The sequence below is a fragment of the Symphalangus syndactylus genome, chromosome 4 (assembly GCF_028878055.3).
Source record: "Symphalangus syndactylus isolate Jambi chromosome 4, NHGRI_mSymSyn1-v2.1_pri, whole genome shotgun sequence".
In the NCBI taxonomy this organism is placed as follows: Eukaryota; Metazoa; Chordata; class Mammalia; order Primates; family Hylobatidae; genus Symphalangus; species Symphalangus syndactylus.
Genome location: NC_072426.2, coordinates 24347841 through 24361002, shown reverse-complemented (window position 1 = coordinate 24361002; position 13162 = coordinate 24347841). Strand labels below are relative to the sequence as shown.

The following is a 13162-nucleotide window of genomic DNA, read 5'->3' as shown; positions in this document are numbered from 1 at the left end:
AATAACAGCTAACTTTGTGGTTGAAATGTAATCGTATCACCCAAAAGTGGTGGCTTCTGGATTGTTATTAATAAAGAGTGAACATTATGATATTGTCTGAGAGGCAGAAAGGCATTGGAAGAAGAAATTGGCCAGTGAGTGTATGGGATACTCACGTTCAACATAGCATCATTATAAATGTTATTTTGCTTTTTTGTTTGTGTTTTATTTGCTTTAGAGGCTACCACCTTCACTGACTCTCACTTCAGTTCAATCTCATCAGCTCTGAGAATGCTCATGGAGCTTTTTGAGTTTCTTTGTGCATAGGTGGAAGGCTGGCTTGAGTGGAGAGTTTTAACGAAGTGGTAGAGGGAATGTTGAAATTGGAAATGTCCCTCAAGTGTGTATATTAATAATGTGACTTGAAATATGAAAGATAGAAATTATCTTGGAGGGTAAGACAAAGCAACAACAGCAAGGGAGACGAAAGCCCAGTTCAAGTCTCCTTTCCACAGTCAGCAATGTGTATGATCTTCCTCTTCATGATCTTCCTGGGAGGAACAGGCTGTGCAGCTGTTGCATGTTCTGCCTTTGATACCAGTCACTTCATAGCCTACAGTAGTGTCCCATGTAGGAATCTCTGTGGGTTTAGAATAGCAGGACTGAGCCTAGGAGAGCTGAACAGCCATGTCTGTGAGCCCTTGCTTCAGCCAGCATTAGCATCATTTGGAAGCTTGTTAGACATGCAGAATCTCAGGCCCCACTCCAGACCTGCTGAATCAGGATTTGCAATTAGCCCCAGGGTGATTTGTATGCACCTGAATGTGCCGCTGTAAGCTGTGTCCCCCATGGTACCGCCATCTTACGGTAGCTCCCAAATCTAGTTTCTATCAAAATCACCTGACAGGCTCATTACTATTTCATATTATCTGACCTAATAAGCCTGGATATTTTGTTAGAACTGGAGAGCTTGGGACTCCTCATTTTTAGCAAAACTCTCGGTTAGTGGTGACAGAGAAGGTTGGAACACATTTTAATAACCATGTTTTAGTGATTCCTTCTTGTCCATAAATTTCCAGCAGAGTGTGAGTTCTAGAGTCAAATGCAAAAGGTTCTAGGGCAGCACTGTTCAATAGAACTCCCTGCGATGATGCACGTGTTCTGTTTGACACTTTCCAATATGGTATCCACTAGCCACATGTGGCTACTGGGTACTTAAATGTGACTAGTGTGCCTGAGGTACTGAATTTCTAACTTTGTTTAATTTTAATCAAGGTCAAATAACCACATGTGACTAGTGGCCACTATATTAGAAGTGCAGTAGGGGTGAGATATTTTGTTTCATATGGTCTTGTTGGTCTGACTGAGCAAACAACCCTGACGTTGATTTTCCAGTATTTAAAAGCATAAGGGAATGAAGGGATCCTGATTGTCATGGCCTGTCTCTGGTAAAATATCAGTGGATTTAGAACTGCTATCTTAATCAGATCAAGGGGCTTTTGCCCTGATGTTCTGTATTTCTCTGACTGTTCCCTGAGTGTCCCTGTGGGCGTATCACAGTATCTAGCCTTTTCTCTGTCTGCTTGAAGACTGAAAATGTCTAATTCCAGTTCAATGTTTTTCCTTGGAAACTAACCTTCTCTTCTGGCTGCCACACTTTTTAGAACAAATATAAAGCTGAAATTCTCAAAAAACTGGAACATCAGAGATTGATAGAGGCAGAAAGGAAGCGGATTGCTCAGATGCGCCAGCAGCAGCTAGAATCAGAGCAGTTTCTGTTTTTTGAAGATCAACTCAAGAAGCAAGAATTAGCCCGAGGTCAAATGCGAAGTCAGCAAACCCCAGGGCTGTCGGAGCAGATTGATGGGAGTGCTTTGTCCTGCTTTTCCACACACCAGAACAATTCCTTGCTGAATGTATTTGCAGATCAACCTAATAAAAGTGATGCAACCAATTATGCTAGCCACTCTCCTCCTGTAAACAGAGCCTTAACGCCAGCTGCTACTCTAAGTGCTGTTCAGAGTAAGTGATGAAATGCACCCACGTGAGACACTGAGGCTCATCGGATGGAACCATATTTCTATAGCATCTGGGAGGGTCCTTCTCATTTCATTATTAATTGTAGTAGGCCACCTGCGTAATATGGTATGAATGACAGAACTAACCTTTCAATACCCTCTGGCTTTTACTATATATAACCTTAAAATTCAGGAAATATGATGCCCCCGGTAGAGCAGAGACTCTATAATAAATGGGAAGTATTTTATCATTGAATGGAGTTTTTAAATGAGAAGAATTTCAAGTACTTTTGTCTTCTATGTATTTTAACTAAGAAATACATACATCTTAAATACATCCATCTTTCTGGAGAGAAAAGGTGTTGAGAAAATTGTTTATCCAGACCTTTGCTCAGCAATAAATGTTTATACTCAGTAAGTTTAGCATCATCTTTGGACTGAGAGAATCTCGTACACATAGATAATTAACCTCCAAATGGACTGTGTGTTTCTGCAAGAATTAGTGCTGCTCAGTACTGCCAGATCAGTGCTGGCAAGTTTCCAAAATACAGAATTCTTCTTCGCAGACACTGTCAGATAGAATTTGTGTTCCCATTTATTTGAAATGAGTGATAATAGGCAACCATTTTTAAAGTTACTTTACTGCTAATTGTTTACCAAAACGTTGTGCTTTTACTTACTGATCACCAACTTTCATAAAGATATAAGTAACATGATAAACACAATATTTATCTATGTCTTATAGGATATGAGATGCATTCTATGCAGCCTATGCATTTAACCCTATATTTGCTTCATGCCAAAAGATAACATAACATGTAAATAGTTGACCCAAGGCACAAACATGTAAAAGTGCTTGTACCTTCCAATTTTGCTTATAAAATAATTTATATAAATAATTTAATTTTACTTCTAGTTAATGTTTACTTCTAAGAGTTTTAAAATAAAATATGGAAAGTGGAACACCTGATACTTTTATTTTTGAAATTTATGTCCAACTGCAACTGCTTGCCAATAACAATTTTGAAAGATGGGACATAAAGTTTGTTTTTTAGCCTTTTCTCTCTTTTTTGTTTCTTAGATTTAGTGGTTGAAGGACTGCGATGTGTAGTTTTGCCAAAAGATCTTTGCCACAAATTTCTGCAGCTGGCAGAATCCAATACAGTGAGAGGAATAGAAACCTGTGGAATACTCTGTGGAAAACTGGTATGATCTTTTTATGTATGTAAATATATATATCTGCATAGGATACTTTTAATAGTACTAGATTTCTTCTGATAAGTGGAACAGAATAAAACCATGCTAAGAGTTGTCAATATTATGAAATTAACATTACACAGATTAACTTTATAAAACTACTGTCATTACTAATGGAATGATCCTTCTAGAAAAATAGATTGTAAAATTTCAGAGACACTATAAAAACTTGTCCTAAAGAATCAACCTATAAATTAAATCTTTGATTAGAAAAATGGTACGAAATACAGGTCTTCAGATTTCCAAATCTATCTGGTTGCCAAATCAAATTTTCATTGCAATTGTTAGTTTCACATACATTCATATAATTAATTTTATCTGTGGCATGTATTATTTTGCTATTCTTTTTCAGATACACGTGGAATAAAACTAGGATTTTGTTGTTTCTTTTAGTTTAAGGCAGTAGTTTCAACAAAAGCTTATAAGCACAGGACATATTTAATTATGGAAGATGTCATCATAAGTATGTGATGAAAGACAATGTCATAATAGAAGGAGAGGAAAGAGAGGAGATGCATTCAATTTCCTATCTACAACAAAGATAACGTTTCTTTGGACGTGTCCTTTCACAGTCTGTTTTGAGTACCAGTTTATATATGTGGGTCCAGGTATATTTTCAGTCCTCAAAATTTAGCTTAGGAACCTCTGCTTTATTGAATAATAATACGTTGTATTCAGTACACAATCTCCTGCTGCATTCCAGTGTTTTGTCATTACTTTCCCGGAGAGAGGAAGCCATTGGTGGCAAGCACAGGAGAATGGGCATCTATAGTCGCCTCTGTTGCACTTAAGGGGACAGTGTGCTATTGAAGCATTCACCCCCATATCCTGTTGTATTTTGATTGATTGATTCATTTGTGATTCATTCACTCCGTTGTGACGCAAACATTTACTGAGTATCTAAATGTGCCAAGCACTGTGCTGGTTATTAGCATTTGGTGTCCTGCAACAGCCACAGTCCCTGCCTCACGATGCTTACGATGCTGTGAAGACCCAGACAGATGACTAATAATAAGTGGGGCTGAGTGCTGTTTGTGCAAGTGTAGGGCATCATGGGAGTGTGTAACTGGGAAATCTAACCTTGTCTGAGGGGTCGAGAAGGGTTTCCCTAAGAAGTGATATTTGAGCTAGGCCTGAAGAATACATAAAGGAGGAGGTTGGATGGAGGCAAGAGTTGAAATCAGGGGAAAGGAGCAGTGCGTAGTGTGCAGGAAAGCCCTAAGGCTGGAGAGAGGATGGTCCTCTGGACGGGAGAAAGGCCAGCCTGCCTGGGGGAGGACAACCTCTCATTGCACAAACATCTCTTCCTTGAGGATCCCATGGCACTTCACAAGCCTCTTCCTCTCAACTCTTATCTTTTGCCTAAGGGGGGTAATTTGTTTTTTCCTTTCTCTTTATCTGATTGCAAATCCAAAACATTATCTTATTACAGAAGATCCTAGTAAGTCCTCCCAACATTCTAAGAATGTCTTAAGTCTTGAAGTGACATTAAATATAATTAGTAAAATAGAAACAAAACCATCAACCTTCACAACCCTAAGAAATGCCTTTTGGTAGCACCACAGAATTATTTAACTAGTATCTCCCCCTCCAAATAAATCTGTCCTTGTTTTGTTCAGTTTTTCCGTTATAGATATATCAAGACATCATTTATTAACTAAACTTCCACAGACCAGCCTGGAATGCAAATTCCTATTTCTGTTATGTTTTCTATTGTGAAAGTGGGTTTCAAGCTACAAACAACTGATTCTCAAACTTTTGGCAAAGAATCCATTTTTACTGTTGGGACTTTGTTTTTGAATTGGGAAGGGTTGTGTGTCCAGGTACAGGGAGGGATGATGTAAGTGGTCCCTGTACCTGGACACACCCCCCTGCTGGGGGACTCTTTAGTCTTAAACATTGCACTTCTTGTTCGGTTATTTTTTTTTCTGTGAGATGCATGTCATTCTTTCTGCTACTTGTTTTTTAGACACATAATGAATTTACTATTACCCATGTAATTGTGCCAAAGCAGTCTGCGGGACCAGACTATTGTGACGTGGAGAATGTAGAGGAATTATTCAATGTTCAGGATCAACATGATCTCCTCACTCTAGGATGGATCCATGTACGTTTGACCTTTTGGGTTTCAGTTTATTTTTGTGTGGCGTGCTATTTTCCTCCTTGAAAAAAAGTTTAGCTTCATTTAAATAGCTTCTTCTTTTTAATTTTTTCAAATATAATAAAGGTTATCATTTAAGTAGTGGCTCTCAAGCAAAGAGAAAAGAATAACAGATATTAAAAAAAAAAGGTCATCATATTATAGCATATTTTTCAGTGTTAGATTGTGCCTAAATCTGTCAAATCTGGGTTTGGAGAACATGTATCTTATGCTTTTTTGTATCATCTGAAGTTAAAAGACATAGAAAGAAAGAAAGTAACACTTGGAAATCAGTGATTTGTTTTAGATGATTTTACATAGCCTAGTGAAGGCTTAGCCAAATTGTTAACTGATTTGGCTAGACAGCTGTTAGTGTGGGTCTAAATTAGATTATTTTAAGAAAATATCTGAAAATGTTTCTTTTAAACATGTGTTTGTATATATCAGCTACACTCCCCGACATCCCTCAGATAGGCAAACGATGTATGGATCACTGTACAAACAGCCACAGAGTAAGGCAAGAGGATAGGGCCCAAAACATTGAATTCCAATACCCACCAGGCCATCATAGGAGCAAATCAAATAGACATGAGGTTAAATCTGGGCTCTGGTAAGAATTCACTGTAGGAGCATTGGCAAGTTATTAAGCAATCTGAGCATCAGTTTTATCATCCACAAAGTGGAGATCATAATTGACTTCGCAGGATGTTTCATATTAAATGAGATACTATTGGTGAATTTCATAGCACATTTTTTGAGGGACTCAGAAAATTCTAACTGTTATAATTGGTGATAATAATCTATCCTTTCTAGCCATAGTGCAATCCAGCCGAGGGAAGTTTTTTCCTTTCAGTCTTACATAAGCTGGATCTAGGGTAATGTCTTGGTGTGTTTTTGCTGCTATAACAGAATGCCTGATACAGGGTAATGTAAAAAGAACAGAAATTATTTTATTTGGTCTTGGAGACTGGGAAGTCCAAGATCAAGGCACCAGCACTGGTGTCTAGTGAGGGCTGCTCTCAGCTTCCACGAGCTTCACTAAACACGAATGGCACCTTGTTGCTGTGTCCTCACAGGGTGGAAGGCAGAAGGGCAAGACAGCACTCCCTTCAACCTTGAGCCCTTTCACAAGGGTCTTAATACCATTCACTAGAGTGGAGCCCTCATGATTAATCACCTCCCAAAGACCACGCTTCTTAATACTGTTGCATTGAGGATTAAGTTTCATCATGAATATTGGTGGAGACCCCACCATTCAAACCATAGCAGGTTAGGATAAGGCATCTTGCTGAGATAGGATACTGGCCAAGAAAATTTCCAAGACACATTCTGAGGACCTCCAAGTGCCCTTGAGGAATGATACATGATCATTTTGTATTTTACTTGCTTTATAGAGAAGCACTGGGGAGGGGCAGCACGCGCACACACACACACACACACACACAGACACACACACACACACTTCCTAAGCATTTGCTATTATGCAGTTCTGAAGGGTACAGGAGACTATAGTCCCAACTCTTCCTGTAAATTACTATGTGCTATCAGTTAGGACTTCTAGCCTCGTTTCCAGATTCCCTCATTGACTGAGTGAGGCTAATGAATACCTTCTCTCCTCACTGGATTTCTGTGAACAGGAAACAAGATACCAGGTGTGAAAGCTCTTTGAAAAGTATAAACTGCCTCTCAAATGCAAGAAATTATTTATAATGAAGAGTTTGTAAAACTCTTCATATGTCTATTTGCGTTACTAAACAGTAAGTAATATGCATTACAGTTTGCCTGGAAATTGCTATATTATTTAGCTTAACATGATTTCTGTAAAAAGAATGCCTTATTTAGCTTAACATGATTTCTGTAACAAGAATGCATTTTAAAGCAAAACAAATTCTAGCAAGAATGACAGTCCGTTAAATTATGCATTTACATTGACAAGTCAATGTTAGTTTATCTAACAAAACATTTTCCAAATTAGAAACAAAAATTTTTCCCTTATGACCTACCATGGACATAATGCATGCAATTATGAAGGTAAGTTGTTTAATAAGTTTAGCATAATTCTTGAATTCTAGGACTTTTTGTTAAACTCATTTCACCGTATCAAATTATTGTGGTTGGATGAAAATACAAAAATGTTACATTTCTAAACCAGAGTGATCGTAATGACTTTTTATGATGGTTTTTATTAAGTATAATAATAACAACAAATTCCAGAGCTGGCTTTTTTCAAATACAAATTAGTCATAGGAAAGAAAGGTCTGAAACATAGACAGACATGTATTTGACTTTAGACGTTTGGTTTAACTAGTTTTATGAGCATCAGCAAGTTACTCACTTTCCTGCTTACCTCAGTTTCCTCATCTGCAAAATGGGGATAATAATAGCACTTATCTTGTTGCTGTGAGAATTCAATGATATGACTCATGGAAAGTGATTAGTTCACATTATACGTTGCAATAAATGGCATCTGCTGGCATTGTTATCATCATCATCATCATTTTCATTTCCGTAGAGTAAGGGAATGGGAGCCTCATTCTCCCATGGGAAAACTGTCCTAATTGGAATAGCATAATTCCTTTTGGTAGAAATGAAGGACTCAGGTCATGTGGTGTGCATTCCGTGTGGAAATAAATTGACAAGCAGAGTGATTTGTCTGTTTAATAACCTGCTTGCTGCCTCCACAGCACTATAGTTTCTTTGAACAATTTTTAATTTCTCGCGAAGACATAGAAGGCTCTATTTTACAAAGAGAAGGTATTCCTTGTAAGATAACAGGCTGTCAGATACTCCCACTCATACCCCCTACTGAAGATTTGCATTTTAAAAGTTAGGATAATTTCCATTCCTTTGTTGATCTAAGTTTTTATATACCAAGTGTTATTTTTTCCTTGCAGAACATGTACCTTTCTGTAAATCATCATCCGATTTTACCTTCATTCTATTAAAGCAGAAAAAAGATGTTGTCTTGCCTTTTTGGTTTTTCAAGACAGGGTCTTGCTCTGTTGTCCAGGCTGGAGTGCAGTAGAGTGATCACAGCTCACTGCAGCCTCAACCTCTCTGGCTCAAGCGCTCCTCTCACCTCAGCCCCCTCAAGTAGTTGAGACTACAGGCACATGCCACCATGCCTAACTAATTTAAAAAACTTCTTTTTTTGTTTGTTTTGGAGAGATGGAGTCTACCCATGTTGTCCAGGCTGGTCTTGAACTCGTGGGCTCAACTGATCCTCTCACCTTGGCCACCCGAAGTGTTGGGATTACATGCATGAAGCAGTATGCCTGACCTAAAAATAATTTTAAAATCTTACATTTCTTTAAGAGAATATAGTTTTGTGTAAAAGCATTTAGCTGCGACTATGGCTCTGTGCGTTTTAGTTAATAAAGTCATTAACATAACAACAGCAATGACTTTTATTTCTATGTGCTAAGCACTGTTCCAAGAATTTTAATGGACTGTCCTATTTGATCTTCATAACAATCCCATGCAGAAAATATTATCCCAGTTTTACAGATGATGAAATGGGCAAGAGAAGGTTAAGAAATCTTCAGTGTCATATAGCTAGTGAGTAACGGAGTCAGAACCTAGACAGTGGTGCCAAGAATCTTTGTTTCATGATTAAAATAGTCACATTCTTTTTTTCAAGAGTAATTAGGGTTTAATATGAATTTTTAAAATAACTAGGCATGCATTTATTTTTTATATTCAAATATGAACCTCCTATTGGCCATGCATAAACACATTTGTATGTAGCCAGAAACTTGGCAGATTTCTTTTAATTTATAATCCTCCTTTTTTTCTCCCCATGTATTTAGTTGCTATGCAAGATTAGTCCCAAATACCTTCAACAACTTGGAGTCTCCCATTCTCCCATTTATAGGAAATGGCAGTCCACAAAAGGATGCACAGTAACATGTGGTCTATTTAGTGAAAACTTTCTTTTAATGTTCATAAAGTTGTATATATGTATCTTGTGCCCAGGGTTTCCAGTCACAGCTCTGCTCCTTGCCAGCTGTGTGACCACAGGCACGTTATGTAACCCCCTTAGTTTTGGGATCCTTGTATGTAAAATTGAGATAATAAAATAAATATCTCATAAATTAGTTGTGATAATTATATGAGAATCTATTTAAAGCCTCTAGCAAATTAATTTCCAGCTGTTTCCCAAAAAGAAGAAAGTACACTAACACTTCTAGGAGCCTCTTCTCAAAGTCGTAGTTATTCCAAAATAGCAAATAATAGGCATTAAGGGAAGGATTATGTCAGCAACACCTTTTTAAAAATCCTTATTTGATTAATGATGGCAAAAAATAAAAAAAAAAACAGAGTTTTCTATTAAAATAGGCTATGGCCTTGGCTAAGACAGCTATCCTAGTAAGATTATCTTATTTTCTATTTGTAGACACATCCCACTCAAACTGCATTTTTATCCAGCGTCGATCTTCACACTCACTGTTCCTATCAACTCATGTTGCCAGAGGCCATTGCCATTGTTTGCTCACCAAAGCATAAAGAGTAAGTGTAACTCTTCAGGGGAGACCAAAGAAGGCTTTGCCCGGGGCTGCTGGGTTCCTGTGTGTCCAGACACCAGGTTGTGGTACTTGGATTGGCAAGTACACAACGCCCTCGGGAAAAAGAGATGGGTAGTAGTCAGCTGCCATAGACCTATAGCTCTGCAGTTTAAGGTCCTTTCAGTGGCAGAATTACTGATTTTCTTTCTTCAGTTAGCGTGACCTTGAAGTGAATAACATTTAAGAAAGATGCTATCCCAGTTAGCCTTTTTAGGACTTATTTCTACCGTATTATATTCTACCATAAGAAATGTTCTAGCCTTAGCTGAGAAAAAAACCTTTCTAGCTTTGGGGGACAATGATTGTTGTAGAGTAGTTGTGAGTATGGGAATCAGACAAACATATTGAAATCCTGGCTCCACCCCTCAAGTGGTGTGTTAGGCAGGATACTTGACCACTGTGCGCCTCTGCCTCTTCATCCCTGATACCTGCCCATCAGAGATGGATGTAAAGATGAAATTAGATAATAGTTTATGTACAGTGCTTAGCATAGTGCCTGGTACCACAGCAGGCACTCAATACATATTTGCTATTGCTATAATCTGTATTAACATTATTAGAGGAATTCGTAATGTCTGCCACTTGTAATTTCCTCTCATGAGACTCTCTGGTGGGGCTTTGGCCTTTCCTCTGGGGTCACACACAATAGCTTATTTGCCTTGTCCCCTTAACGGTCCTGCAGGCTCTTAGCAGCAGCATTGCCTCCTCCTGGGTTTCTCTCCTCTGGGCCAGTCATTGGTTTAAAAAAAAAAAATCACTATGGAATTCCTAGTTTGTGATTTCTCAATCCCATCTGAGGAATATGTATGTGTGTGCTGTTCAAATAAAGCACCTGGAATGCCCAAATGATCCTTAATTTTTCTCCCTTGCTTTTACTCTGAAATTTAGCACTGGCATCTTCAGGCTCACCAATGCTGGCATGCTTGAGGTTTCTGCTTGTAAAAAAAAGGGCTTTCATCCACACACCAAGGAGCCCAGGCTGTTCAGTGTGAGTACATCATATTAATTATTTTTCCAGATATTTCTTGTTCACTGGCCCCCCAACCTGTTTTTAAATAAATAGTAGCAGTCTAATATAAGATAAAATACTGTACTGCTTAGTTTGGAGTTTTATCTCAGAAAATTAATCTATCTGTATACTTAATTTCTGATTTATTCTCAAAATTATTGTATTTACAAGGAAACATCAATATTTCTGTAGCAGAATTAATGGTGCACAAAGTTACCTTTCGACTTATATATATGTATGATATTTAAAAGTTTTCTTCAGAGTCCAAATAAGTAAGCAATTATCATAGAAAATGACATTTAAAATGTTGCATGAATTCTTTCTGCTTGATATGGCCAAATTAGTTTTTTCATAGCAATTGGATGGAAACTACGATCCTACTTCTTGATTAGCTTTGCATAGTCCAAAAGAAACATTTGACTACGCCTTTTTTTTCCTAATTTTCTTTGAGGTTCTGTGGCTGTAACATCGGAGAACGTTATATTGAAGTTAGAATTTACTTAAAATGAAAATCATTTGGCAACCCCTGTAAATATTTTTGTTGTTGTTGTTGAAAATGAATAAATGTGATTGTATTTGTTCTGATTGGAAATATTTTAAAAATCAGGAACAATTTAAAATTAGGAAATCTATACTCCCTCCCTAAAGAAAATCATATGGTAAACATTATGGTGAAATCAAACATATGGTAAAACCAATTTTTTCTTTCCTAGATATGCAAACATGTGTTGGTAAAAGACATAAAAATAATTGTGTTGGATCTGAGGTGATATGTTCTGAATGTAAGCACCGTCAACATCAGACACCTACTCATGGACATGTGGTTGCCGGATTTTCTTAAGATGTTTCCAGAAATGACTGATATTTTATATTTATACATTTTAGATGACAAAGCTTGATATTTATTGCTGTTGCACATTTTGAAGTTTTCTTTTTGGGTTGCTCTGTGTCAAGAGAGGTTACATAGTGTTAAATTGGTACCTAATAATGTACCCAAATACTATGGCCAGATAATAAATTGTGCTGCAAACAATATGTCCGGTATTTATAGAGGTCTCTGCATACATTTTTAGAGCTTTAGATGATTTGCTATATTTTTTATTCATGTAAAATGTAATTCCAAATAAGAAATTCTGAGTGTATGTAGTCTCCAAAGCAGACCATCTGTTTCTGAAACCTTCCCCTGAGGTAGGTGAACAGCTTCCATGTGTAGATGAAATATGGCTGCCATTGATAAAGCTCGTTCTGTGTTTTCAGTGTCATGAAATCCCAGGCTCAGAGAGATATCACTGCAGTGAATCATTGTGTAAGATGCAAGAACAACAGGCTTCTATTCAGGGATCAGGTGTCAGAGGGCCTGGGATAGCAGACAGTTCATTAACTTGATTTAGAAGGCTAAAAGTAGAGAAGCTGGAGAGAGGAATTTTTTTAAAAAGACTCAGATAAAAGTACAGAGCCTGTTACTGTGAAAATGAACAGGGGTGATAGGAAGAAGAAATGAGACATAAGAAATAACTGATAATTCTTAGTCAAAAAGAATGAATCAGAAAATAATTTGGAAAGTTTTGTCATTAAAGGTATCTCTATATAAATTAGTCTCCAGAGAATGAGAACCAAATAAGTTTGAAACTGAATAGGGTGACATAAATACAATGTTTTACTAAGGCTTGAAATGGCATTTGTGGCTATTACCTAGATAGTACAAGCATTTATCTGGATAAAAAGAGACAGATTAAATAGAAGGAATGAGAAACTTGGGTGCTCTGTTAGCAAGTTGAATTGGTAGGAAAAACCTGAGGATGGAAACAGTGTGGAGAAATCTTAGCTGCAGATACACAGAGGGCAGAATGGAAGTGATATTGTTGAGTTCTTTGAGAATAGGTCCTTCGGGACACTGAAGACTAGTTCTGCAGGTGAAATCTTTATCTTGGAAGACATCGCTCCCAGGCACGTTGGGAAATCCTGGGCTGACAGCCCTTTCCTTAATTGAGAAGCTTGTGATCACTTCTTAGTCTCCCTTCTCATCCTTTAGGGCCTTACCTTACTCTAATCTAGCTTTCTTTTTTCTTTTCAACGTTTAAGTTTCCTTCTCCAGCCGTCTCTCCCTGGATCTCCACGACTTTTCAACAGGGCCAAACTAATCCTATGAAACCTTCTGTCTTCCCAGTGTCTTCCGTGCCAGCCACAGCTCTCC

At 37.7% G+C, this 13162-nt stretch overlaps 1 protein-coding gene across 1 annotated transcript in view; it reads left to right on the top strand.

The window, feature by feature from the left end:
- FAS (Fas cell surface death receptor) overlaps positions 1 to 13162 on the top strand; it is a 136384-nt gene that overhangs the window by 32537 nt on the left and 90685 nt on the right. The window contains exons 6-10 of the mRNA XM_055274277.2: positions 1644 to 2001; positions 3079 to 3203; positions 5224 to 5361; positions 9791 to 9903; positions 10848 to 10947. Coding sequence (XP_055130252.1) covers positions 1644 to 2001; positions 3079 to 3203; positions 5224 to 5361; positions 9791 to 9903; positions 10848 to 10947 — 834 coding nt within the window. The remainder of the gene's footprint in view (positions 1 to 1643; positions 2002 to 3078; positions 3204 to 5223; positions 5362 to 9790; positions 9904 to 10847; positions 10948 to 13162) is intronic.